General features: G+C 51.2%; 2 protein-coding genes across 2 annotated transcripts in view; one reads left to right on the top strand and one right to left on the bottom strand.

Annotated features, from left to right (window-relative positions):
- EVPL (envoplakin) overlaps window positions 1–19,498 on the top strand; it is a 22,867-nt gene extending 3,369 nt beyond the window's left edge. Inside the window, exons 2-22 of the mRNA XM_009073585.1 lie at window positions 2,421–2,520; window positions 2,981–3,135; window positions 3,807–3,930; window positions 4,477–4,602; window positions 4,889–4,927; window positions 5,671–5,832; window positions 6,452–6,559; window positions 7,198–7,293; window positions 7,525–7,650; window positions 8,587–8,733; window positions 8,874–9,028; window positions 10,403–10,500; window positions 11,080–11,261; window positions 12,012–12,190; window positions 12,623–12,761; window positions 13,422–13,615; window positions 13,901–14,051; window positions 14,607–14,690; window positions 14,776–14,886; window positions 15,495–15,587; window positions 16,049–19,498. Coding sequence (XP_009071833.1) covers window positions 2,421–2,520; window positions 2,981–3,135; window positions 3,807–3,930; window positions 4,477–4,602; window positions 4,889–4,927; window positions 5,671–5,832; window positions 6,452–6,559; window positions 7,198–7,293; window positions 7,525–7,650; window positions 8,587–8,733; window positions 8,874–9,028; window positions 10,403–10,500; window positions 11,080–11,261; window positions 12,012–12,190; window positions 12,623–12,761; window positions 13,422–13,615; window positions 13,901–14,051; window positions 14,607–14,690; window positions 14,776–14,886; window positions 15,495–15,587; window positions 16,049–19,498 — 6,019 coding nt within the window. The remainder of the gene's footprint in view (window positions 1–2,420; window positions 2,521–2,980; window positions 3,136–3,806; window positions 3,931–4,476; window positions 4,603–4,888; window positions 4,928–5,670; window positions 5,833–6,451; window positions 6,560–7,197; window positions 7,294–7,524; window positions 7,651–8,586; window positions 8,734–8,873; window positions 9,029–10,402; window positions 10,501–11,079; window positions 11,262–12,011; window positions 12,191–12,622; window positions 12,762–13,421; window positions 13,616–13,900; window positions 14,052–14,606; window positions 14,691–14,775; window positions 14,887–15,494; window positions 15,588–16,048) is intronic.
- Window positions 19,499–22,270: 2,772 nt separating this feature from the next.
- CDK3 (cyclin-dependent kinase 3) overlaps window positions 22,271–26,448 on the bottom strand; it is a 4,726-nt gene continuing 548 nt past the window's right edge. Inside the window, exons 2-8 of the mRNA XM_009073586.1 lie at window positions 25,884–25,961; window positions 25,399–25,519; window positions 24,782–24,952; window positions 24,303–24,404; window positions 23,324–23,527; window positions 22,791–22,929; window positions 22,271–22,296 (exon numbers count right to left, since the gene is read on the bottom strand). Coding sequence (XP_009071834.1) covers window positions 22,271–22,296; window positions 22,791–22,929; window positions 23,324–23,527; window positions 24,303–24,404; window positions 24,782–24,952; window positions 25,399–25,519; window positions 25,884–25,961 — 841 coding nt within the window. The remainder of the gene's footprint in view (window positions 22,297–22,790; window positions 22,930–23,323; window positions 23,528–24,302; window positions 24,405–24,781; window positions 24,953–25,398; window positions 25,520–25,883; window positions 25,962–26,448) is intronic.

A 26,448-nucleotide genomic window follows, 5' to 3' on the forward strand; every position in this document is an offset into this window, starting at 1 on the left:
CCTGGGAAGGATGGATCCTCACTTCTCTCCTCTTGGAGCAGCACAGAGGTATCCACAGTATCATCACAAACTGGGACAGGCTCAAACTGGACAACCCATCCACTCTTCCCAGGTGGGAGGTGAATTCAGCCAGACCTCTGGGGGAACAGTGCTCTCCCCAGAGCACCAGGAGAGGTGTCCATCCCCTGGGACAGCAGCCAGCCCAGCCTGTGACTCACACTCTCCTCCCAGTGCAGAGAGAGCCCAGGCAGGAAATTTGGGTGGTGCTCAAGTGTTTGCTCATGGGACACCACCTCATTCCAGGCGTGTTAGGGATGAGTGGGAGATTGTGTAACCTCCAGGGGAGGGGAGACCGCCGAGAGATTCCAGCCTGCTGCACACTTAGGCTCATGGGGACTGAATCCTGGCTGTGTTCTGCTCCCAATCCACCCTGTTCTGGGACTCAGGGCCAGTGCTCATCTCCCTGGGCACTGTGGCTTACCCCAGGAAAGGCATCCTTGGGGCCTTTTTAATGGGATGTGAAGGAGAGGTTGTAGCAGAGGGTGATGCTTTGATGGTGGTGATGATGCTGAATGCCCTGCTTGGGCTCTTTGGCTCTGTGCTCTCTGGAATTAGGCCCTGGGCAAGGAGCACAGCTGGAGTGCAGCAGTCCTGGTTTACTCTGCTGACATGCATTCCAGGCAGGGAAGTTGGGGCATGGCTGGGAGATGCTGACAGCCCAAAGCTCCTGGGGCAGCTGAGAGCTGCTGCATTGTCAAAGGCCCACACAGCCCTCTTGGGAAATCAAAACCAGGGGAGGAGGTGGAGAAAGGGACAGGAGGATGCTGTGAGCAGGAGCACTGGGGCTGTGCCTCCTCCAGAGTTATGCAGGCTGAGGGCAGCGTGGGCTGAGCTCACTTCAAGCAGGAGCTGTGGCAATCGAGTGTTTGGCTTGGGGTGACCATAACACTCACTGGCACATTACAGTCACTTGGGGCTGTGATAAATGAACATCCCAGCATCTGCTCCAGTCTTTGGAATGAACCGTGGAACAGATGGAGCCACAATGAGGAGTTGGAGCAATGACAGAGCCATTAAGGGAACCACTTCCCCCTGTCCTTCAGTGGATTCAAGGGCTGGGAAGGAAAGCACATGGCTGGAGGGCAGATGTGGTGGCTTTGCTGCAAGACATCACCTTTCTCCTACCTTCTTCCACCAAAGAGGTACCAGTCTGCCCTGAAGAAGTGTCCCCCCTCCAGCTGACCCCTGTGCAGTGTCCCATTGCAGCTGCTCAAACTCTTTCCTCCTGGACTCAGACCCTGGAGTGGCACACAACAGAGCTGATCCTCTGCTGAACTTTGTCCCATCGGTAGCATTCTAAGTCCCTGCATGATGCTATCAGTCCACACCCTCCTGCCCCTGCCCACATCCTGGCAGCACAGAGCTCTCCCTGCCTGCAGGGTTGGGCTGGAGCTGTCCTCAAGGGCAGATGCTGTTAAAAAGAACAGGACATAAGGACAAAGGTGACACCAAGGTTTGTGACTCCTTGTCCACAGGGAGCTTTAGGCACCATCCCACTCCTTGCTGCAGGCTCTGGATCCAGCTGTTTTGGCAGGGCTCTCAGTGCTCACTCGTAATAGTGGTGGACTAAAGGTTGTGATGGCACTGAGGTGATAGGAATGGTCTGTTTGGGACCTTCAGTGAACCTTCACTGGGGTGAGGAGGGCTGGTAGGTGTGCCATGGCCTTGGGAAATTCCTCCCCCAGCCCTGAAGACAGCATGACCAGCAGCCTACAGAGCAGCCAGAGGGGCTTGTGGTCTGCATAGCAAATCTGTGTCCTCTGCAGCCCAGAGGTGGCACTGGGCTCTCCAGTGTCTCAGGGGGCCCAACTGCAGAGCCCTTTGCACAGAACAAGGCAGCAATGGCAGCTCTGGGTCAGGCTGAAGGGGCATCTCTGCCAACACCCAGGGAAGTGCCTCCAAACAGGGAGAGCATGTTGTGCTGCCTCTGCAGGGTGCTCTCCTGGCCTCCAGCTGTCTGTGGCTTCAGGTCTTCCCAACCCAGATGTAGTGTCAGTGCCTTGGGGAACCCTACAGTGTTTATGTTTGCTCCTCTAATGGGCTTTTTTTTGAATCCACACAGACTTTTGAGCGTCTGCAGCAAGGAGTTGTGCAGATGAGCTGTGCGATGAGTGAAAACCCATCGCCCACTCGATCTGGACACACCAGCTCTTACCTTCTCTTGGCTGAAGGCAACACCCAGACACCAACCACTTATGTGTGTCCATGCCCTTGGCTACAGCTCCCACTCTTTCTGTGGAGACCAGGGTGACATGGGGAAAAATGCCTGAAGAACCACACCTGAGCCAGGTCCTGGGCAGTGAGGAGGAAGGTGAGAGTTGCCTTCACCCACCCATCAGCTTTGCTGTTCCCTCTCTCAGGTCCTCAACAAATGAGTTGGCTGTGCTCATCTCCCGCATGCAGACAAATGCTGACCAGGTGGAGAAGGACATCCTGGAGACACAGTCCAGACTCAAGCAGGTGAGTTGTGGTGGGGAAGTGAAAGATTTTGGTGTCTAGGATAACAGGTCAGGTGTCTGTGCATGCTGGTGCAGGTTTGGGGGCTGACTAGAGGCTGGGGAGGAACAGACACTCCACAGAGCCTCCCAGCCCCTGGGGCTGTGTACTGGGGCCTCCCAAATTCTAGCCTTGTGCTTTCTGCTCAGTGCCTCGTGCTTCCCACAGCCAAGGCTGTATCACCTCAGGCAGCACAGCCCTGAGCCTCCCAGCACCCTCAGAGGCAGCCAGCCTGACCCACACTGGTCCCAGGGCAGGAGGGATGCTGGAGCAGGTGGCTGAGCTGGGATGAGCTCCCCAGCAGCACCTTTGCATCAGGTGGTCAATGTGTTGAACATCCAGGCCTTCTGCATTGGGCAGAGAAAATGTTGTGAGGTCTGTGTAGTCCAACCAGGCTCCTTCCTCTGTCTTCCCTGCTCTCCAGGATTCCAGCAACCACCAGAAGAACAAGGCTTTCGAGTTCCAGTCAGAGAATGCCAGGAACCTGAAGGAAGCAGAGACCTTGCTGAAGGATCTCTTCTTGGACGTGGACCGTGCCAAGCGGCTCAAACATCCACAGGCTAATGAGATAGAGAAAGAGTGAGTACAGCAGAGGGGACTGCTGTGATGGGGAGACAGAGAAATTGGGAACCCCCTGGGATCTACACCGAGCTCCAATCATTGTCATGAGAGATACTTTCACCCTTCTCCCCATAAAGCTTAGCCTTAAAGTCAAGGCTTCTGCCAATCTATTGTGAAGGCAGTGGTGTGCAGGGTGTCTGCCAGAGTGACTTCCCAAGAGGTCACAGTCTTTTGGGAGCACTTGTAAAAGGTACCTGAAGAATGCAGAGCTAAAACATGACCTCACTCTCAGAGCACATCTCTTTTTCCTCCGCCTTTCCTAAAATAAGTGTCTTTTGCTCAGGCAGAGAGTCAAAGGTGAGTGTTGGAGTGGGAGAAGACTTCAGCTGGCTTCTGGTACTTTGCTCCCCTTCACTTCCAGCCCTTTTGTGTGGAAATCAGGAAGAATTGTTTACTAGCTGGGAGGAGACAGCCCTGATCTCCCTGCAGCATCCTTCTGGGTTGTAACTCCTGACACATCCCTGGAGATGAGGCGCAGCAGGATAAGTGTCTCCACTGCTTAAGGAAGCCAATGCCACAAAGGGACAAGAAAGTAGCCTGGGTCTTGCCAGTGAAATGTGGGCTCCACAAACCCCAGCTTGTTTCCCCTCCTTCCAGACACAGAGACATGTGCCTTTTCTCCTTGGCAGCATCCAGCAGCTCCATGACCGTGTGACACAGCTGTGTGCAGAGTACAGGGCTCTCTATGAACAACTGAACGTCCCTGACATGGGGCCCAGGGTAGACTGGGCTGGGATCCTGGACCAAAAGATGGTAAGAGCAGCTGGTTTTGGATGCATCTCCCAAAGCCAGATAATATTTGCTGTTTCCTCTAGGGTTCTGCCACCCACTGTGTGCTCGGAATCACGCAAGGATGTTGCAGTGGGGGTGGAAATAATTCGGTTGCTCTGGGTAGGAGAAGGACTCTTCTCCCTCCTCTTAAAACCCTCTGGAGTACCCTCTGGAATGACCCCTTCAGATAAAGAATTGCCAGAGGGGGATCAGGTAGAGAGCCCTGCTGTGGGATGAAAGGATGGAGAAGGTGATGTCTTCAGGGACTTTACAGTCTTACCTTTGAGGGTTTCATGCTGAAAAGTCTCAGGTATTCAGAGGTCACTTTGGAGGCAATTTGAATTCCCTTGAAATTTGGATGGTAACTAAGTGCATCCAGTGCATGTTGGCAACAAACCGATCACGGGAAACAAGATCCCTTCCCTTCCTCCTGAACTATTATCAGATACCAGATCTTTTCATGCCCTGCCAGCACTCACTGAGGTTTCTCCCTGAAATAAAGTCTTTTGCCTAACTCCTTTTGCACAGAAACAAGTCAATGCAGGACAGTATGGCCCTGGCATGTCAGAGCTGGAAAAGCAAGTAGCTGAGCACAACATTCTCCAGAAGGAGATTGAAGCCTATGGCCTCCAGATCAAGAACCTCCGTACTGGGGTAAGACACCCTCCATCCCATCCTCGTTCCTGTGGGACCCACAGGCTCTGCTCACTGTCTGCGCCTCCACATAGTGAATGTCCACCCTTGTTCTGCAGAGGGCATGGGGGACCTGAGCTGGACAGATTGATCCATGCAGGGGCCAGGGAGGTGGTTCCTGGATGGTTTCTAAAGCATATTCCATAAATCAGCTCATCAGCATCTACCACATGTTTTGGTAACAGCTTTTTTTTTTCTTCCTTTTTTTTCCCCACCCCTCCTTGGTCTTGGCTGTGCTGTAACCCAGGATGTGGCAGATTTAAAAAGCCAGTACAAGGACTTGCTGGTAAGCTTCTTGGTGGTTTTCTGGACAGATGGGGACATACAGCAGAGTATGATGGACAGGGAATGCCCAGCTCAGAGCAGGAACTACCTCTGGGCTTGCACAGTGAAGTCATATCCCTCATCTTCTCCCCATTTCCTCCCCAGCTCTGAATGGGTGTAAATTGAGAGCACACTTGCTGCCCTCAGGGCAGTGCTGTGGGTGAGATCCATGTCTCTCCTCTTCATGGGTCACAGATCTGGAATTGCCTATCTGTCCATGAGCACAAGGTTATGGAGGCAGCAGGAAATCTGTCCCAGCCCACGCGCTGTTCCAGATCAGGATTGCAAATGTTGAGGTTTGCCCTGATCTCTAACAAGGGCTCCAGAGAGAACATGAGCAGCCAGAGCAAAGAAGGTGGCTGGGAAGAAGGTCCTGGGTTTAGCCAGCTGGGCCTGTGAAGGTTAATGCTGAAAATGGGATTTGTGAGAAATACAGCAGAGCTGGGGCAGCTCTGAGACTGCCTGGGGCACCAACCCACACTTGGGATTCTGGTTAGACAAACATATCCTGTCTGTGAGGAGCGAAAGGGAACCACAGCCCCATCAGATAAGAGTTAGTGGTGGCAGATTTCTCACCAAGGTCTCTGGGAATCTCCCAAGGGATGTGCAACACAAGTGGGGTCCTGGGGGAGAGGAGGACTAGAAGGGGACAGGAGCTCCCTGGGCTGAGCACTGACACTGCCTCTCTCCTGTGTGCATGGGCAGAAAGCCTCCATCTGGCGAGGGCAGAGCCTGGGCAGCCTCTACCACCACCTCCAGGGCTGCACCAAGGAGCTGGGCTACCTGACAGACCAGCAGACCAAGATCCTGAAGCAGGACTGGAGTGACCAAATGATGGATGTCCAGAGCGTGCGTCGGGAGTACGAGGTGAGCTCTTGGGTGGCAGTAAGTCCTGGCTGTCAGAGGCTGGCCAAGCCTGGCATGTGAGATTTGCCAGGTGGATCCCAACATCCTGGACATCCATCACCAGCCCTGAGCCTGGGGCTCTCCCCAGACAGCCTGGATGTGCTGGGCACTGAAACAGAGGTGGAAGAGACCCTCTGGATCCATGCTGGAATTGGGGATGAGCCACTCTGTCCTGAGGGATGAGTCTCCTGTCCCTGAGCTGGAATGTGGGATCATACATTAGAGAGCTGTTGGTGAGGCTCTCCATGGTCAGAGGGGAGGGAATGGTTGAGCATCACATCAGCCTCAATGGCCAAGGTACAGCACCCAGTGATGGCTATGTGCTGGGATCAGGAAGAAGAGAGGGAAAATTCCTTAGGAAAATGCTCTTTGAATGAATGCTCTGATGCATTCTGAGGCCCAAGTGTGTCTAATTTGTTTTAGCTTTGCCTAGCCCCTTCTTTTTAAAAAAAAAACAAACAAAGATGGTTGTCTATGCTTTGGGAGCCTTATCTCTGTTATGTTGGGGTTTGGTGCCCCAAGAGACCTCTCTGTGCTCCCTGCATGCTCCCAAGGTCATGAAGTTTCTTTTCCCCTCCAGGATTTCAAGTCCAGTGAGCTGCTCAGCCAGGAGGAGTTTGTGAACAACCTCCAGGATGATGGGGACAGGATGATTGAGCTAAAGCACCCAGCCATCAAGCCTATCCAGGTAGGGAGAGGGGTCTCGTACCAAACCCTGTAGTAGAACAAGGTTGTGTCTGTGCATCAAGAGCCAGGAGGTAGGTCAGAGGAGACTCCTTCACCATTTCTGCAGTTATGTTACTCTTTCCTCCCATTCTGCACTAGCTGTACTGCAGTACCTCTCTGCCTGCTCCAAACCTGTGGGGAAGCTGAGAGCAGTGCAGGGTCTTCACCCTTTCCAAAATATCCAGGAGATAGTGGCTAATATCTGTGTACCAGGACCAGCTTCTGCTCTGGTGCTCAGACATGAGGTCAATGCAGCCAAATTCACACTGCTGTGAAACTCCAGCCATGACATGGTGTGACTTCTGCCAGATGAAACCAGCTCCCAGCCTCCAAGGTTGTATTTCCAAGCCTGAAGATGCAATGTCAGGCTAAGGTGGGCTCTCAGTCCCCAACACCACTCGAGCTGAAACCCCTTGAGGAATGGTGGTTGCTCTGTAGGAGCCAGGTCTTTGTCCAGGAGAGTCATCTCTCAGGCTCAGCATCAGGCAATGCCTGTGCACAGCTTTGTCTCTGCTCTTCCTCTGATTCCTGGGGAAAGGAGACAGGTGTTGGAGGTGGGACTAACTGGAGCCCACTGAGTCATGCTCTGTCCCACCACAGGCTCACCAGGAAGCCTTGAAGAACGAGTGGCAGAATTTCCTGAACCTCTGTATTTGCCAGGAGAGCCAACTGAAAAACGTGGAGAGCTACAAGAAGGTAAAAAGCAACGAGGGGAGCATGGGCCACAGGGCTGCAGGGCAGGCTGGGAGGAGAGCCAGCAAAGGGATGAGGATGGGAGATCCTCTGCCTGTACCTAGTCAAGGTATTTTGGGGAAACACATCTCAAAACACAGTCCTTTAGAAATTGCTGGGAACTGAGCAAACCCACTGGGTTTGGAGATAGTAATGTCCCCCCATCCCTGACTGTTTTCTTACCCACACCTCCAGTTCCAGGATGATGCTGAGGCTGTGAGCCGCTCCCTGAAGAAGATGAGCTCTGACCTGGACACTAAATACAGCAAGTTTAACAAAGACAGCCCTGGGGTGGTGTCAGATCTGCTGCTTCAGCTGGAGGTGAGGTCTTCAGGGCTGATGGCACCAGCCAGACCTAAGGGGCAAATCCAAAGTTATAACCTCCCCAATAAGTAACAGTGGGGAAGGGGAAGAGCTGGGTAAATAGTCCTGTGGGGACAGCTCTGTGCTAGGAAGGGGGAAGTCCATGACTGTACTCCCACTGTGCTCTGGGTGCTGAGTCCCTGTAGCCATGCTGCTCACACTGCACGGCAGTCACCCCTGGGACTGTCCCCATCAGTGCCACACAGCCAGGCCCCAGGTCACCATCAGAGTAAAGGAGAAGTGCAGGGAGGTGCTGTGTGTTGTCCTTAACATGAGACACTGGGATTAGAGAGCCCACAGAGCGTGAGCTGCTGGCACCAAGCAGCAGGAAAAGGTCCTCCCATCTCCTCAGCACTCATGAGTCAAGGGCATGGGAGGGAATAAAGAAATCTGACCTCAGGGATGAGATGCAGATAGGAAAGGAACATTTGCCTGGCAGAGAGGGAGGTGACATGTTCAATGTGGTATCTCCCCATGCACGCAACACATTGAGCTCTCAAGAGGTGCTGGGATCTCAGTACCTTCTGACACTGGAATGCAGCCACCTTTTGACAGGTCTCTGTTCCATTTCTGAAAAGGAAAACTTATTCAGGAGATTTAATATGACAGTGTGGGTTCACCTATGGCTAACTCAGGCTCTGCCTTCAAGGGCAGATCTGCTGTGAGCAAAGGAAACCAAGGAGAGTGTTGATAATGAAAAGGGAAGAAGGGACATGGAGGGATCGAGAATGGAGAAACTCCTGAGTCCACCCCACACATATGGACATCTGGTCCCAGCATAGCCACTGTAGTGTGGCTCTTTTCCACATAGCCAACATAGCCACTGTAGTGTAGTGTAGCCCTTCCTTCTCATCCAAGGCTGGTCACAACCACTGTCTTCCCTGTTTTGTCTAGAACGAGGAGAAGGCAGTGAAGCAGGCAGAGAAGAGCATCACTGATCTGAAGAGAAGGAGCAAAGAGATCAGCCCACTGAAACTGCGCAGGATGCGAACGTCTCAGCCCCTCACCTTGGACACCCTCTGTGACTGGGATGCTGGGGAGGTGAGGGCTTGACTAGTTAGCACTCTCAGAAGAGGCAGGGAACTGGATTCTTCTGTGGTTGCTCCAGATCTTGGCTCCATGGTGGGAGGAACCGTTCAAGTGCCAGAAAGCCAAAACTGGGTTTTATGTCTCTGTCCCAGGTGCAGCTGACCAGAGGTGACAAGTACACTCTGAAGGACAACAGCAACCCAGAGATGTGGGTGGTGCAGAGCAGCACTGGTGTGGTCCAGGAGGCACCTTCTGCTTGCTTCTCCATCCCTCCACCTGACCCTGAATCCATAGACAAGGTCAACAGGTGAGTCTGCAGTGGAGAGCCTGACCCAGAGAGATGTTCAGACTCACTCCTAGGTCATAGCCAGCCTATCTGCCTTGACTGCAGAGAAACTGCAGCTGGACACAGATCTTTTGACTAGCTAGTATGAAATCCCTCCTGGAGAGGGATTTTTCCCTGCACCCAGGTATCTCATCCAGTAGCCTGCCATTCCTCAACAGCCCTGCACGGACCTTGCTGTCAAAGAGTTTTCTGGCAGTCAGGCTATATTTCTTCATCCAAACATGTGACTTGCATAGGTTTGACTAAATTCATTGCAGAATCCGTCTGGAGCTTGGGACTTGCCAAACAGGACGGAGTTATCTGTGGTATCTCCTCGCAGCCAGCCCCAGCTGGAGACAGAGGAATATTCCTTGAACCAATGTGTAGTTTGCTGCCTGTTTCCTCCGTCATCTTCTGCCATTCCCACAGGATGGGGTGGTGGTGCAGGCAGGTTGGCATTACCCTTTTAATCATGTCCCCAGGTGTTTGGATAAATCAGTGTTGCTCAGGTGCTGTGGAAAGGCCACAGCACAGGCTCAGAGCCATGTGGGCATGCCCACGGTGGGAGGTTGGGTCCCCAGTCACACAGGCACCAGGACTTCATTGTGTTGCTCTTCCTCAGGACATACCCCTCTTCACACCCTCTTCAGGAATCCCAGATTACAGATTCCTTTGGATTTATGGGTTTCATGTGTGTTGTGAACCAGAAATCTCGTCCCTCTGCATGGAGCTATGCCCCGGCCCTACAGACAGCCCTTGTCTGGCAGCAGCCAGGCAAACTGGGAATTACTGGGTTTACTGCATGGTGTTTAGTTGGAGCAGTTCATGGCAGGGATGTGAACTGGTCTGGTCCTTGTTGGTTCCCCTCCTCCTGGTTCCATCAGGCTTTTCTCCCCCAGGGATATTTTTTGGTCTTTCCAGTTCCTGCAGATTCCAACTCTGTTTTCATTTGCTAGGAAACACACAAATTAGATTTGGCATTTCCAGTGTAGCAGCCCCAGAAGCAGTTACTTGTACTCACTTGCTGCAAAGCTGCAAAGCACTGCAGCCATATGAAATAGATTTCCAGCTTTGAAAACTTCTGCTGAGAGGTGAAAACACTGGCTCCATTGGGAGAAATCAGCTGGGGAAACCAACTGGTTGCTCTTGCAGCTCTTCCCTTTCCTAAGGGATGTCTCTGAGTTACAACAGGCTTCAGGCTCCTAGCCTGCCCCTGCCTTTGGGGACACCTTCCCCTGCCTTTGAGGATACCTTCCCAGCAGAAGCCACGGAGCTGCTGCTGTGCCAGGTTCTGCCAAGGCTTGCTCAGTGCCATGTCCCATCCTGCTGGGTGACAGTTCTCCTCTCTGCCCACAGGCTGGAAGGGGAGCTGAATGCAGTGAAGCAGAAGCGAGTGGCAGTTCAGAACACCCTGAGACGCAGCCACAAGGAGCAGGTCCAGCCCAGCCAGCAAGGTATGTCAGCTGGGTAGTCCAGCCCTCTCCAAAGCCAGCACCTCCTTCCCAGAGCTCCCAAAGTGGGCTGGAAGCAGAGCACCCACCCGGGGTGGGCAGAGGTACCTGCAGTACACACACAGGTACCTGCAGAGGCACCTGTGGGAGTTTACCTTCTGCTCTATGGAAAAGAGCTTGACTCCTAGCTCTGCCAAGGACTCACTGTGTGATCTTGGGCAACTCACTTAAAATCTGTTGCCCTTCTCAAATCTCTGAGATTGACCTCCAGCTCCAACAACAGCTGCAGGGTATTTAGTGTTGCAGAGGGATGTGCCTATCCAGAAACCTTAATTAAACCTGCTTTGTAATCTGGGTTCCTTGCAGTTCTCTTCCCTAGCTGGGGGCTGTGGAATAAGCAGGCAGCCATGGCTAAATCCCACCCCCTGGCTAGCTGTGTTTTCCTCACAGCTATAGTTCAAAGGCTCCCAGCAAAGCTGAGCAGGGATGTGTCTACATGGCACCACATGGCTGTCTTTGTGCCTCCTTTGGACTTAAGCTCTGCCTGGCCAGGGGATTAACCTAAACTGTCTCTCACTGCAGGTTTGTCCAGGAGCCCTCCAGCAGCCCAGGATGATCCCCAAGCTGACCGGCTTCTCAGCAGCCTGGATCATGTTGGCAAGGACCTGGTTCAGGTGGAGAAGGAGGTCTTGAACCGAGTGAGGACTCCTGTGAACTACAGTGACCCCACGGATGACCTTGCCAGGAGAATCAAACAACAGCAGGTAAGTTCGAACAGGAGGAGTTTGGTAGCACTGTGTCTTTGGCCCAAAGCAGGTTGACATAGAAATTACATGGGAGATGGCAGCTGGTGCTTCAAAGGAGAAAGCCATGCTGCAGTTGCAAGGGTTTCAGGCTGAGTTGAACTCTTGAAATGGGACAGGTTAAGCTAAACCCTTGGGAAATGCATGTCCTTCCTTTGGCTCTGTAGCAAGAGGGTTTGTTTCAGAGCTGTGGTCCAGGTACCAGTCTTGGGGAGCCAGTCCTCAGCCTGGTCATGGGGATGCTGTTACTCTGCAATCTCAAGTCTGTAGCAAAAAGAGTAAGGGCTAAAGGGAGTTGCATCCAAGGAGCAACTTAGGCTCACCTGATGGGGAGTACAGACTGGTAGATGTCAGTGGGGCAGGAAAAGAGGCAGTGCCCTGGAGCCCCTCCCATTTCCTCTGAGATAAGGTCTGGGTCTGCAGTAGTTGAGCTTGTTACATATTCGTGTGTGGGTATTTATCCAGTCCTGGCAGAAGGATGGGCTCAGGCAGGTAATTTTTTTCCCTCTCTGTCTATTTGGATCCCTTTCCCATACCCTGCCACTGCCAGGCAGAGACAGCCTCATGGGGCTGTGCCCCAGGAGCAGCTCTTTATTAGAGGGGTACTGCACCCTGAGCCCCACAGCCAAATCCCTCCCTGAGGGAGCCACATTTCCACAGCAGCACTGTTATGACTATGTTGGGTGACTCTTCTCTCATCTGATGTGCCAGGAAACAACAAAGAAACTTGAGAACCTGGGGGCAGCCAAGGATGCCTTGCAGAAGGAGTGTGAGACCTACCTTTCCAAGAAACCCACCAGCACATCCTCTTCCCAGCTCCCTGTCACACTGAATGCCCTCAGGAGCAAATACAACGATGTCAATATGCTCTCCAGCCTGTACAACGAGAAGTGAGTGATGGTGGCAAGGCCTGGTGGGGATGAGGGAAGGAAGACCTTGCACAGAGGTGTCAACACAGAAGCATGAGATAAAATGCTTTCGGTCTATATGGGTGTTGGTTGAGGTCCAGCACAGGTTGGAAACCTCTCATCCATCATCAAAGGCACCTCTGAAAGAGTTCCTGTGTGTAATCTGAGGTCAGATCCCCTCACTGTGGAAAATCCACCCCAATGGGTGTGTGCCCCAGCTCTGCTGCATGTGCAAAATGTAACATATCTTACTTCTGGGCAGCGTGACTAGGCTGTGAGTGCACATTGCTCATTCTCTGCCATGCTGCAGAAGCTCCAATGTTAAATAAGCTTAAATATGCAAAATAAGAGAGCAAAGGAGAAGAATGAGGCCTTCTGTGGCTAACCTTGTCCTGTTGTTTTTCACTTTCCTAGGGCTAAGGCTGCCCTGAACCTGGAGACTCAGATTGAGAACGCAGACAAGATTGTCAGCACGTTTGAGGCCAAGCTGGCTCAGGACAGTATCATTCCTGCATCCCCCAATGCCCTGCAGGATCGAGCCAATGACCTGCAGGTAAGGGAACATCAGGCTCTATGTTAAGGCAAGTGCATCTCTGAGCTCAGGCAGCAATGGTAGGGAGACTTGGATTTTGCTTATTTGAGAACCTCAAGGCACCAGTAATGAAGCTTTTCCTGGACTTTGCTTATTTGAGAGCCTCAAGGCACCAGTAATGAAGCTTTTCTAAGGACTTGTTCCTTGAAGGTTTAATGTTGGTGTTGCAGGTTGACCTGCTCTCCTCCTTGAAAGTTTATTGTTGGTGTTGCAGGTTGACCTGCTCTCACTGGCTAGCAGAAAGCTCTGACCCTCCTAGGTTACCTCTGGGGTCCCTAAAATACATGATAAACCCCTCAGCATCTAACCTGTGTTGCTCTGCCTCACACCCATCCCTATTCTTTCCTGTTTCCAAACTCCCTGTCCCATCCTTAGCACTCACAGTGATCTTCTTTTGTCTTCCCCAAAACTTCTCTGTTTTGCTCTATGCACTGGCCAACACACCTTGCTTCCCACCTTCTTTACTGAATAAATCTCATGGCTCCGTCTCTTCCACTTTGCATGTCTCTGAGAGCCTGACCAGCCCCCAGGTGCTGCACAGTCAGTGACAGCATTAGGAGGGTGTTTCTGGTTAGTGCATCGACTGATGCAAACCTGAAGGTGTGTTTTTTCCCCCTGCAGAAGATGAGGAGGGACCTGGTGGCCCAAGAGGACTGTGTGCTGAAGCTGAACCGGGGGCTCAAGGATGCTGAGCACAGCTGCAGTGCTGTGCAGAACAACTTCCAGGAGTACTGCCCTGACCTGCCCCGGCAGAAGCGAGAGGTGCAGCTCCTCAACGATCGCTACCATGCTGTTGCAGACCAGCTGGATCAGCGGTGAGGAACTATGGCATCATCTCTGCTCCTCCTAGCTAACACAGACCAGCATTGCTGCTGGTTGCCTGCCTCTTTCTTTCTCCCATCTCCCAAACTGAGTTCATGCTGCAGCAGCAAACCTGATGGGCACAGAGTTGTGTTTCCCACTCAGGGATCAGCTGTCACCCCCTTGTTTTTGTTATCTTGGTGTTTGTTGCGACATCTCACCCTAGAGTCTTTTTAAGAACTTGCACATGAATATTTGCCCTTCCCCTTAACGTTCCTGTTCACCTTTGTGCTGTGCAGAGAGAAGACCCTCAGAAACATCAGCCTCACCTACCAGCAGTTCCAAAACTCCAATGAGAACCTGATGTTCTGGATGAACAACCTACCCAGGCACCAAGTGAAGACCACTGATGGGCCAAGCCAGATCAATTACAAGCTGCAGGCACAGAAGGTGTGTTCCAGGGCAAGCATCATAGCCTGTAATGTTACAGGGATGGGGCAATTTGCTTGTGAATAGCATGCAAAGTAGTACCAACCAGCTCCTAATTGTGTGCTCCCTCTGTCACAGTGAATGAACTAAAACAAGGGACAGTGGATTGCAGCTCACAGGTGGTGTGTCTCACCCTACTCTGCAGTTCATCTGCAGTGCTGGTGTCCTCATCTCTGATAGACACCCCCAGGCTGAAATCCTCTCCATGGAGAGGATGCTTTCAGATCCTGAAAGACTGCACCTTGGGCTGCAGTGTTGCCTCTTTCTTTAAGCAGCCCCTAAGCTCACTAGCTCAGATGGTGAGTTGTGGAGGTGTCTGTGTTGGCATCTCATATGTGATAAATCAGTGTGAGCAGGTCCTGGGCAAGTCAAAGTTCTGCTGAGATCTTCTAAAGCCTTCTTAAATGTTTTCCTGTTCCCATCATTCCCTCAGTTGAGCTAACTCTTTAGGCTGCAAGAGTATTATTGTGTTGCTGTATTTCAGCCTGTCCTTAACACCATGTGTGTGTCCTGCAGAGGCTGGTGGAGGAGATCGAAAGCAAGGAGCCAGAGAAGAATGCCGTGGTCAAACTGTCCCAGAATGTGCAGTCCACACTCAATGTATGGCTGAGTTTTCCTATGTAGCATTCCCTTAGTGCCTCACCTGAGAGATCCCACCTGATTCTCCTGTTTCTGCTCTGAACAGGACTATGAACTCCAAGCAGGCAAATACAGCTCTTCTCTGGATCCTTCCCTGACTGACTCTGCTGCAAAGAGGCTGCGTGTGACCCCCCTGCAGGAAAGCATCCAGGCCCAGGTAAAATGTTAAGATGAAGGCATGGAAACCATTGTCTAGCTCCTTACCCAAGCCCCGATGTCCTCTGCAAAGCCTTAATCCACTCTTACAGTTGATTGTGGTCCTAATCCCAACATCAATGTCATCAGGGATCTCTTTCTCTGTGGGGCAAAGCAGCACATGAGATCCAGAACTGGGGGTGTGCCTGGTACTTTGGTTGTGATTGCTGATGTTGCCTCCTTACCACATTGTGTGTGAAGACATAACTTACAGGGGAGGTGTGTGAGGGTACGGCTGAGCCAGAGCTCCTGTGCTCCTCCCAGTTACACCTCTGTTCTCCTGCATCACCTTGGGCTGTTTGCCAACTGCTATCCATGTGTGGCCTAAGGTGAATTTAGAAATCTGGACCCTGTGTAGGCCAACAGGCATCTAACAAGCGTTCAGATAATGGGGACAGCATCTCCTGCCTGAGTCCTCTGTGTCTCTCTGTTGAATCAGATGTGACTAATCCCTGGAATTGTGCAATACACAAAGCATATCCAGGTGAAAGGAGGGGTGGGAGAATGTGCCATGCAAGAGAGCTGTGTCAGGGTGATGGGACAAAACTCTCACCACTATTTCTTTTTCAGGAGAATGATGTAACTAAGCACTACATGGAGCTGGCAGCAGAAAATAAAGAGCAGCTCAGCCGTCTGGAGTTTGCCAAGAAGTTTGTTGAGAAGGTACCATAGCAAGATTGGGGTACTCTAGATTGGGGGTTGAAATCTGCTCAGCCTGGGCTCCCTCCACCCCTCCCTCTCCACATCCAGGGGTGAGGAAGGACAGCAATGGAAACATCTCTGAAAAAAACGCCACAAGTAACCACAGTTTCACTGACACTCACATTAGGTTGTGACTCTTAGCACCTCTGTGGGCCCTCAGCAATTTACTGAAGCTGTAGTTTATGCTAGCCAAAAAAAAAGATAAGGGTTCTTAAGTCCCGTTCTCAGCTATATCTAATCAACATTCACAGACTGAGAATTTCAGGTTTGTTTGTGGATGTGTCTGGAATTTAGTGCTCACAGCCTTCTGGAGGCTCCCCAGTGATTTTGTGCCAGTTTTGTCTCCTACCATGCCATGCCTCAAAGAGTGACTCAAGTCTCCCTACCTTGTTTTAGAATTCTTTTTCATTTTTCCCTTGCAGAAGGAAATACGTGAGGACATTGAAGCAGTACGTGAGCAAACCCAGAAATCTGAAAACAAAGGTGCAACAAGCAGGGAATCTGAGGGGTTGAAATCACAGCTGGAGGAGGAAAGGAGGAAAGTGGCCAGAATTGAAGAGGACCTGGAGGAACACAGAAACAAGTTGCTGATGTTGAAGACTCAGAAGCCAATTGAAAGAGTGGAAGAAAAGGAGGTGATAGAATACTATAGAGATCCACAGGCAGAGAGCAACCTGTCTAGGATGGTACAACAGATTGAAGAGGAAGGGAAGAAGAGGCAGAGTTTGAAAGAAGATATTGAAGTGATGAGCAGGAAGCTTGCCCAGATGGAGAATGAGAAGAAAGTTGTTCCTGCCCAGCTCCTCACCAAAGAGATCACAAAAATTGAGAAGAACCCAAGCCTGGATAGCCAAGCAGTCAGTCTTCGCCAGGAGATCAAACGTCTCCAGGAGGAAAGTTTGGCTGCTGCTTCTGAACTTGAGCAGCAGAAGAGGGAGCTGCACATGCTGGAGCGAAAGCAGCCCAACATCCGAGAGAAAGTGGTAGTGAAGGAGCTGATCAAACTGGAGAAAAACCCAGAAATGCTCAAGTCTGTTAGGACCTTGCAGGTACAAATTGATGAGGAATCCTTCAAGAGGAAGTCTGCAGAAGAAGCAATAGTGAAAGTGAAGAACAAGATTGAGGAGGTGGAAAGACTAATTGAAACAACAGAACCCAAAATTATTGTTAAGGAGGTGAAGCAGGTGGAGCAGGACCCAGAGTTATTGAGAGAGACTTCTAAGCTTAAAACTCTGATTGAAGAAGAGAGGAGCAAAAATTTGATGCTTACGGGTGAGCTGGGAGAGCTGCAGAGCCAGTACAGCATCGCAGAGAAGCAAAAACCAAGGATAGAGGTGAAAGAGAGGGTCAATGAGATTTTCCTGGTGGATCCTGAAACGGAGCGGCAGATTACACACCTGAAAAGGGAGCTGCAGGAAATCACTCTGAAAAGGACAAAGATTGACAGTGAAGTGGAAGAGGCCTTAGCAGAGCTCAATGTCCTCAGGTCACAGAAACCAGTGGTGGAGTTTAAGGAGGTCATAGAGGAGGTGGTGAAACATGAAAAGAGTCCAGAGATTCTAAGAGAAATTGACAGACTGAAAGAGCAGCTCAATGAACTAGTGAACACCAATGGCAGGACCCAAGAGCAGCTCATTAGGCTGCAGGGTGAAAGGGATGAATGGAAGAGGGAGAGATCCAAGGTGGAAACCAAGCTGGTCAACAAGGAAGTCATCCGATACGAGAATGATCCACTCTTGGAAAAAGAAGCTGATCGCCTCCGTCAAGAGGTGCGTAACATGTCTCAGAAGAGGAGAGCTGCAGAGGATGCAATCTATGACTTGCAGAATAAATACATGCTGCTGGAGAGGAGAAAGCCAGAGGAAAAGGTAGTTGTCCAGGAGGTGATACTGACTCAAAAGGATCCCAAGCTCCGAGATGAGCACAACAGGCTGAGTCGGAGTCTGGACGAGGAGGTGAGCAACAGGCGCCGTCTGGAACGTGAGGTGCAGCAGGTTCGTGTGCTGGTGGAAGAGCAAGAGAAGTTGCTTAACTTTCAGGAGGATAGAAGCAAGAGGCTTGCACTGGAGAAGGAGATGAGACAAATTACACTGAGAATAAAGGAGCTGGAGGACAGTCCAGCCCCTGTGCAAGAGAAGATCATTATGGAAGAAGTGGTCAAGTTGGAGAAGGATCCAGTCTTGGAACAATCTGCCAGCAACCTGCGCTTGGAGCTGGACCGGGAGAAGATGGAGGTGCTGAGCTTGCAGAGAGAATGCAAGAACCTGCAGGTACAAGTCGATGTCCTGCAGAAAACAAAATCCCAAGAGAAGACCATCTACAAGGAAGTGATTCGAGTGGAAAAGGACAGAGCGCTGGAGAGCGAGCGTGCACGAATCTGGGAGCTGCTGAGCAGGGAGAGAGGAGCCAAGCAAAAGGCAGAGGAGGAGGTGCGGCGGCTCAGGGAGAAGATCGAGAGAGCTGAAGGCATGAAGAGGACATGGGCTCGCGAAGAGACGGAGCTGCAGAAAGCCAGGAACTTGGCCATCCAGGAGAGAGCCAACCTGGAGAGTGAACTGCGGGAGCTGGAGAGGCAGAAGCAGCAGAAAGTTCTCTTCCTTCGGGAGGAGTCCAAACTGCTCAACCAGCGGACTGAGAATGACAGGCAGAAGAAGAAACAGTTGGAACATGAGTTTTCCATGCTGGAGGCAGACATTCTTAGGGAGAAGGACCAGATCTACAACAAGGAGAGGTTCATTCGGGATCTCCAGTCAAAGGTCAATCGGGAAGAAATCAATCATGAGACCCAGATGAGAGAGACAAACCTCTCCACCAAGATCTCCATCTTGGACCCAGAGACAGGGAAGGACATGTCTCCTTATGAGGCCTATAAACGAGGTATCATAGACAGAGGCCAGTACATCCAGCTGCAAGAGCTGGAGTGTGACTGGGAGGAAGTCACCACGCTGGGCCCAAATGGGGAAGTGTCACTTCTCCTTGACAAGAAAAGTGGGAAGCAGTATTCCATCGATGATGCACTAAGGCTGAGGAGGATCACAAAGGAGGAGTACCAGCTGTACCGCGATGGCAAGATTCCCATCTCTGAATTCGCCTTGCTGGTGGCTGGGGAAACCAAACCTCCCTCATCCCTCTCCATTGGCTCCATCATCTCCAAATCCCCTCTCACATCACCCACCACCCACCAAACCCAAACCTTCTTCCCCTCAGCCTCACAGAAGGGCATATGTGATGATGCATCCCCCATCGCTGGGGTGTATGATACCACCACTGACACCAAGTACAATGTCAAAACTGCTGTTGCAAAGAAGCTGCTGGATCCTATGACAGCTCAGAAGCTCCTGGAAGCCCAGGCTGCCACGGGGGGCATCATAGACCTCATTTCTCGGGACAGGTTCTCGGTCCATAAGGCGATTGAGAGGGGATTGATTGACAGGACCTACATGCAAAGACTGCTCAATGCCCAGAAAGCTTTCACAGGGATTGAGGACCCAGTGACCAAACGAAGGCTGTCTGTGGGGGAAGCAGTTCAGAAGGGATGGATGACCAAGGACAGTGCTTTCCCCTACCTGCAAGTCCAGCATCTAACTGGAGGGCTCATAGATCCCAAGAAAACCGGTCGCATCCCTGTGCTGGAAGCTGTCCAGACGGGGATGATAACAAGCAACCTGGCCAACAGGCTCCAGGATGAATCCAACTATGAGAAAGATCTCATTGACCCTGTCACTAAGGAGAAGATAAACTACAAGGAGGCCATGGCCCTCTGCCAGAAGGATTCTCTGAGCCACCTCCTGCTGCTCCCAGCCGCGTCGGAGGGGTATCAGCGGTACCACCAGGCAAGCCGTTCCCCCAGGCTCTCACGGTTCAGGCATTGAATGGATTCAGGCATGTGCTGGGGCTGGTTCCTTCAGGAGTTCATCCCTACAAAACACCTCTCCCCACGGAGGCAGCAGCATCACAGGAATGGAGCATCTAGCATTTAGGGCTGCATACTCTTCTCTCTTAGCTACCTGCTTCCCAACACAGCTTGGCCGTGCAAGGAAGGAAGCCTGACCATGGGCCTGACATGGAGGGGTCCCCGTGGTCCCCGGGGGGCTGCTGTGACACCAAAGGGAGGTTGATTGCAGGAACTCCACTGGCAGTAGGTTAAACATGGTTATGCCCAGAAAGGGAGGAGAGACAGAATGTTTTCTGGTTGGGTCGTTCTGCATGCAATAAACATAGCAAGTGTTTCTCTGGCTGTGTTGTCTCTGCAGGCTGTGGCAGCTAAGTGGCTGAAGGTGCAGCTAAGTGGCTGAAGGTACAGCTAGTCCTCCCCCAGGCAATCCCACACCCTGAAACCCAATCTACAGAGGGTTTGTAGACTCTTGCTCCCCCTGGTCTCATGGCCCTGAACCTCCTAAATGTCTTTCTTCATGTGAGTCCATATGTTCTGTTTGTCTTTAAAAGTGAAAAACAATGTGGCTTTGCTCCCTGGTCATTTGGACACCTCTGAAAGAGGGACTTGAACACCCAAGGGTGCAGTTCCACCCAGCAGTACCAGAAAATCTGCACTTGGTATTTTCTTAGATGAGATAAAAGGAAGTTCCCCCTCTGTGTAACTTTCACTGCTCAGTGTTTGCTAAAACAAGCAAATCTCATATCCCAAATGTTCTTCCCTAGTATCTACCCCGTTGTGGAGCATCCCCTGGCTTTGTGGGATGAGAAAAATTACTTCCTATTGACACCGAAAACTGCTCTTACGCCTCTCCCAAAGGCTCTTGTAGCTGACACTGTTTGGAAACTCCAACATACCCAAAATAATCCATAAGGGCAGAGGTTTTCTCCCCCTGCTTCCCTCATCAGAGCAGCAGCATAAGCTGTATTTCCATAGAGCCTAGCTGGGATTTGAAGTCTGGGCCCCAGGAAGAAAGTGGTCTCACTCTGGCAGGCTCAGCACACTCTCAGCTCCCATTACCTTCCTGCGGGTAAGTAGTGCTCAGCATTAATGACCTGAAACATCAAGTTTCCAGTCTGAGGTCTGCCCAGACTCTGCAAGGTCTCTGGTTACTGCCAGGCCTATGGCTGGTGATTGTGGCCTTCTCAGCTAACATGGTCAATGCAGGGCAGTTTGTTGGTTTGCAATGGGGAAAACTATTGCACACACCCTGGTGCATCCATTCCCAGCCTGTTTCCTCTCAGCACAGCTCTGCTGGTCTGGATCAGCAGCAAGGGCTGGAGCTGGGCTGACATGGACCAGGGGACACATCAGGAGAGAAGCTCCAGCTGCCACACCAAGCCCAACAGCCCTTGGAGCACAGGAGCATGGCCAGGTGAGGATCACATCCCAGTGCAACTCAGGATACTGGACCAGTGTGGTTCCCAGCTGTCCTCAGGTCCCAACTCTTCAAAGTTGCTGGGAACAGCCTCCACAGCCATGCCTTGGCTTTGCTCCCCTTGGCTGGCTGAAAGCAGGGACAATCCATCAGCAACAAGGCTGTTGCCTTTCCAGCAGCTTGGTTCTGCCCAACAGGTGAGTTTGCTGACAGCACATAGGGTGATTAAATGGTTTTTGGGGAATGTTCTGTAACTAAGGGACTTGGAGTTCTGGTAATTAGGAAGTCAGTTAACCATTTTGGATAAAGCACTCCCTATCTGCCTGGTGAGAGGTAAATACCAGGTAAAAACCTGAGGCTGAGTGAAGTTGTTGAGATGATTAGGTGACTGAGCAGTCTAGTCTAGTCTGAAAAAAACCCCTAAACTCTTCTGCAAAGTTTGTCTGGTACAACAGGAGTGTTTGTTCACATGGAGCAAACAATGGAGCATTGTCTGTACAAAATGAATTCTCTTTACAACATATATGCAAAGGCATGGAAATTATTCCCACAGTAGAATTCATCCATGTCTCTCAAACGTGTCCCTGTGAGCTGGTGGTCACCACACAGAGGCCACAAGGTGCTGCAGGAGAACAGATGTCAGGCTGTGCTGAAATCAGTTCTTGGGATCACAGTTATTAGGAGGGCACATGTGTGCATGTGCATGAGAAACAAGAGTGCAGAAGTTTGGCTTCCCTAAGTTAAATCTGTCTTTGGAGTATTTCAAATAAGTAGAACATAACTGTGAACTGTTTTGTGGCAACCTCAGATGGAAAACAGGCCCAGCTTACCCCACTGAGACAGCACTGGGCTGCAGAACCATCAGAATCTCGTTCCATAACAGAATTGGGAGAACATCTCTGCACCTGCCAAGGATTTGGGCTAGAAAGGATAAAAGAAAGAGTGCAGGAGATGAGGAGAAAAGAGCAGCTCTGTGGAAAAAAAGGACCAGTCAGTCTGTCCTGCATCACCAGCCTGACGGGCTGTGCCAAACAATAACCACCAAGGTTTCTGAACAAATAGCAAGCCTTTATTTTTTTCTATACTAAAAGAAAAAAATGAAGATGTCAAAACCACAGCAAGAGTCAGAAACAATTCTCCAAACATTTGAACAGCAAAAACATTTCCAAGACAATAAACCAAAGGAAAGAGCATTACATCTGGGATGATGATGGAAAGCCAGTGGTTTAGCTGTTCCTGTTTTCAGTCAGATGCAGCAATTGTTTTATCCTAACTGGATCTGCTTTATCCTAACTGGATCTTTTGGCTTCTTGGTCCCAGCTAAGGTACAAATTAAGACACCGGATAGTACTCTTCATCTTGTGAAAGAGCAGAATGTCAGCACTGTTAAACAGCTCAGATTAAACAACTTGTCTAGTGCTGACAATCCTGACCCGGCAGCAGCAGCAATGGGCTGAGCAGGGAAATGCTCCCCTTCCCAAAGTGGAGCTCCAGCACGCCCTGGTGCCAGAAACTGCCACCGACAGACCTGGGAATGCTCCAGTACTGGAGGGACAGGAATCACTGTGTCACCTCAGCTTGTTAATGCAAGAGGCTCTTTTCTACATTTCAATGGTTTATGCTGATAAATGATCCCCACCCTTTTGCACATGACCTCTTCAAAACAGCTCTACTGGCCGTAACCCAAACTTTCCCCCAGCAACAGGCTGAGAATCTCTAAATGCCAAGAATGTCCCCTTCCATGCTCCTCAGGAGAAGCAAGACCCTGTGTCCCTGCCAGCTCCCTGCTAAGTGCCCCAAACCAGACCTGCACTGCTACCCAAAGGTGCAAGAGCTTGGGGAGAGCCATTACCTCTCATCTGAAGTCTCTCCGCAGCACATGTTGCTGGAGACACTTGTTCAGGTCTCTCAGGGTTTCTGCAGAGGAAGTAGCTGTGGCTGAGGGCTGCTTTGGCTGAGATTCGCTTGCTGGGATCATACACGAGCAATTGCTGCCAAGAGAAAACCCAATAGATTCAGAATTTTAAAGATTAAATGATTTATTGCACCTGCAGGTGTTTGGGCTCAGTTGTGGATGTTGGTCCTGCCTGTTCCTTTCTCTGGGCTTCAGGAGTCACCCACAGCTGAAGTTACCATGGGGATTATGCTAGAAGAAGTCCAAGACCCTCAATGCCATGATTTCTAGAGAAACCTGCAATGACAGTCCTGCTGCAGAGCAGGACTGAGCTCTATTCCATGACTCTGTGTCTGTGCAATGGCAGAGGTGAGTATTAGACTCAGATCAGCTAACACACTTCCAGGCCAATCAGTCTCAATATTCTCATTCTTTGTCCAGTTTGAAAAGGTCCTGTCTGTCCCCAGGTCTTGTTCTGAGCCCTCACTCACCGTCAGTAAGTCTCTCCCATCTCGGTCTAAGTCGGGAACAATGTCCTTCATCTCCTTCTTTGGCCACCGGGGAAAGGCACTCTTGTAGTCAGGCAGCTGTGTCACACCAGGCCAGGTCAGCTCGGTGGGAGTGCCTAGGATGCGAAAGATCTGGAAGAGCTGATCAATCTCAGAGTCCCCTGGAAACAGGACCTTCCTGGTTACCTGGGGGAAGGAATGCAAAAACCAGTTCCCACCTTTCCATCAGCTGTGTGCCCTATTCCCCCCTGCAAGTACCTTCTCTGTCCCAGCAGGTGCAGACCAGGGCAGTTACAGCCCAGCAATTCTGCCAGGCAGTGGTTGGGGAAAATCATAGGTGTCTGACAGCATGTCTCCAGCTCCTTTCCATGGATCTGCGCTCCCCTGGGGCTGTTCCTCTTTCAGCCAGTCCCTTATCCCTCTTTATCTCCAGTTTCCTAACACCTGCTCTTGCAGGCTAACTCCCTCCCACCTACTCTGCAGCATGGGGGCTGCGGGAGGAAGGGATAGTGCTATTGAATTGCAGGGATAACCAGAGCTCTTCCAAGGGGAGTGTGGACCCCTAGGAGATTCACTCTGCCATGCTATGTGTGCATTAGTTCTCTGCAGCCCTCTGTGGGGACATCTGGAAGGGAGCCATCTCCTCCCAGGATCAAAATGCTGCAGGAGCAGCAAGGCTGAAGTTACCTCTTCTGCTAGGAGAAGCATCGTGTTCCCATGGACCTGGAACTGCAGCTGGACTACAGAGCTTTTCTGGCCTTGTGCCAGGCCCCTGAGGATGGCAGACTTCCTTCTGAGCCTGAAGATAAGGATCAGCTAACCCTCGGGATGGACTTTAAATAAAACACACCCCATCACAGGGTGGGACTACAGCATCACAGATGTCCTGCATCTCATTCCTCCTTCCCACTGCAGCTGCCTCCTCCCTGCTCATTAGAGAAACTACTTAAAGCCATCCTACCATTTCTGCAAAGATGCAGCCAATGCTCCAGACATCCACAGGGGTTGAGTAGTACCTGCATCCCAGCAGTATCTCAGGGGCTCGGTACCACAGAGTCACCACCTGGAAAGGAACCAACAAACAAGCTCTGCCTGGTTTCCCTGGGTGAAACCAGAGGTTTGGGATCCTCCCTTCCCAGTTGTAAGGCAGTGACTCTACAAATCAGACTGTGCCAAGGCCTTGCTGGATTAACAGACATCTTAGTGCCAGCAAGATTGGGACTAACAGAACGTTCTTCAACAACACACTCTGCAACAAGACACTCTGACGCAGAGAAGGTAGGAACCAAGCTCACAGCCAGGCTAGGGTAGAAGCAGCCAGCACACTGTGAGGACATATGTGGGCACAGCTGTGCTTCCATTATGCATGAGTAACTTGTGCTGCTGCTGCTGTTCACCCACTGTGGATTGTGTACCCCACACAGGGAGCCTCAACACTACCTCATGAGTGTATGTGCGCAGGGGGACGCCAAAAACTCTTGCCAGTCCAAAATCAGCCAGTTTGATTGTTCCTGCTTCATTAATGAGCAAGTTTTGTGGCTTCAAGTCCCTATGGATGACTCTGTGCGAGTGGCAGAAGCTCACACCCTGCAGCAGCTGGAAAAGGTAGTTCTAAGGAGAGAAGAGATTTCAGGTGATGAAAACACTTTGAATGCTGGATCATGTGAACCAACACGCTTTGGATCAGTTAGAGATCTGAATAGGAAAAAAGACCTTGCTATAGTGCAACACCAGGTTTGCAGGCCACTCTTCAGGCACACACAAACTGCTCCTACCCTCCATGGGGACAGAGACTCCAGTCCAGGCAGTGGCAAGTCCCTTCCACCCACCCATTTCTCTCTACACTGGCATTTAGCAATAGATCCTTCAGTTTGTCCTAGCATGAGAGAACATGCTCTCCAGGAGAGCCCAGAAACAGCTGGGAAATAAATGTACTGAGCAGTAGTGCCATGAGGGTTTCCCAGCTGAAATGTTGGAGATCAGAGATGAGGAATCTCTTCCAGGTGCAGTTTGCATAAGAGCAGCTCAGAGCTGGTTGGCACTCCTTGACACTGTACCTTGACCAAGCTAGAAGGAAGCTTTTTGTTTTGGCATGAATCCATGTACTTCTTCAGGTCCTGGCTTAGATACTCAAACACTATATAGAGCTTCTTCTGGCTATGTATGACATCCAGGAGCCTGCAAAAGAAGCACAAGCTTTCCCTTCAGCACTATCTCCAGACCTTTGCAAATACCCAAACATCCCTCCTCCCCTAGATGACTCTGCTCTGTGAGTCCTTTGAGACAGAGAGGGGCAGATTTAAAGGCAACACTATGTGGGACAGCAGTAGCAGCTTGGACCAAGCCTGTGTGTGAAGTGGCAGTGCTGTGAGCTATTGCTGAGAGTAGGGGAAGCACAAGTGATTCCTGTATTTTCCTGTTTATTTTGGTCCTGTCTGTGCAGTCAGGGAAGGGCAGAAAACCCCTCCTGCTGCCAGCCCCCAGAGTTCCCAGGGCAGGAGCTCATCAATGAGCTGATGGGGAGGGTTCATGCAGGTCTTACCTGACTATGTTGGGATGCTTCAGCTCCTTCAGCAGTGCAATTTCTCGGATTGCAGTGCTGGGGACACCCTCCAACTCCCTGCAGCAGAGACAGGCTGTATGGCACCCTGTAGCCCAGGGGGGTTCCACAGCCCATCAGGGTCCTGTGCCCCTTCTCCCTTCTGCTGTGTCCCAACACCTGCCCAGGGAGGGTTTGAGTTTGGGATGGAGCAGCTCCTGGGGTGGGCTGGGGCGAGACAGGGGCATATGGAGAGGGAGAGGATGACCTAGAAGTGCAAGCCTTGGGCCAGAGCTTGTTTGGGGGCACCTGAGGGTGCATTTAGGGAAACAATAATGGTTTAAATACCCATTCTCCCTTCCACTGTGCCCCATCACCTGCCCAGGAGAGGGCTGGAGTTTGGGATGGAGCAGTGGCTGACACAAGGCAGGGGGATATGGAGATTTGGGGAAGGAGAGGAAGGGGATGACCTAGACAGTGCAAGCCTTGGGGCAGAACTTGTTTGGGATTTAGAGAAGTAATAATGGTTTGAATGCCCAGGCGTTGCTTTTTGGAGGTGGGGGGGGGG

Source organism: Acanthisitta chloris, unplaced genomic scaffold (assembly GCF_000695815.1).
Source record: "Acanthisitta chloris isolate BGI_N310 unplaced genomic scaffold, ASM69581v1 scaffold23984, whole genome shotgun sequence".
Taxonomy (NCBI): Eukaryota; Metazoa; Chordata; class Aves; order Passeriformes; family Acanthisittidae; genus Acanthisitta; species Acanthisitta chloris.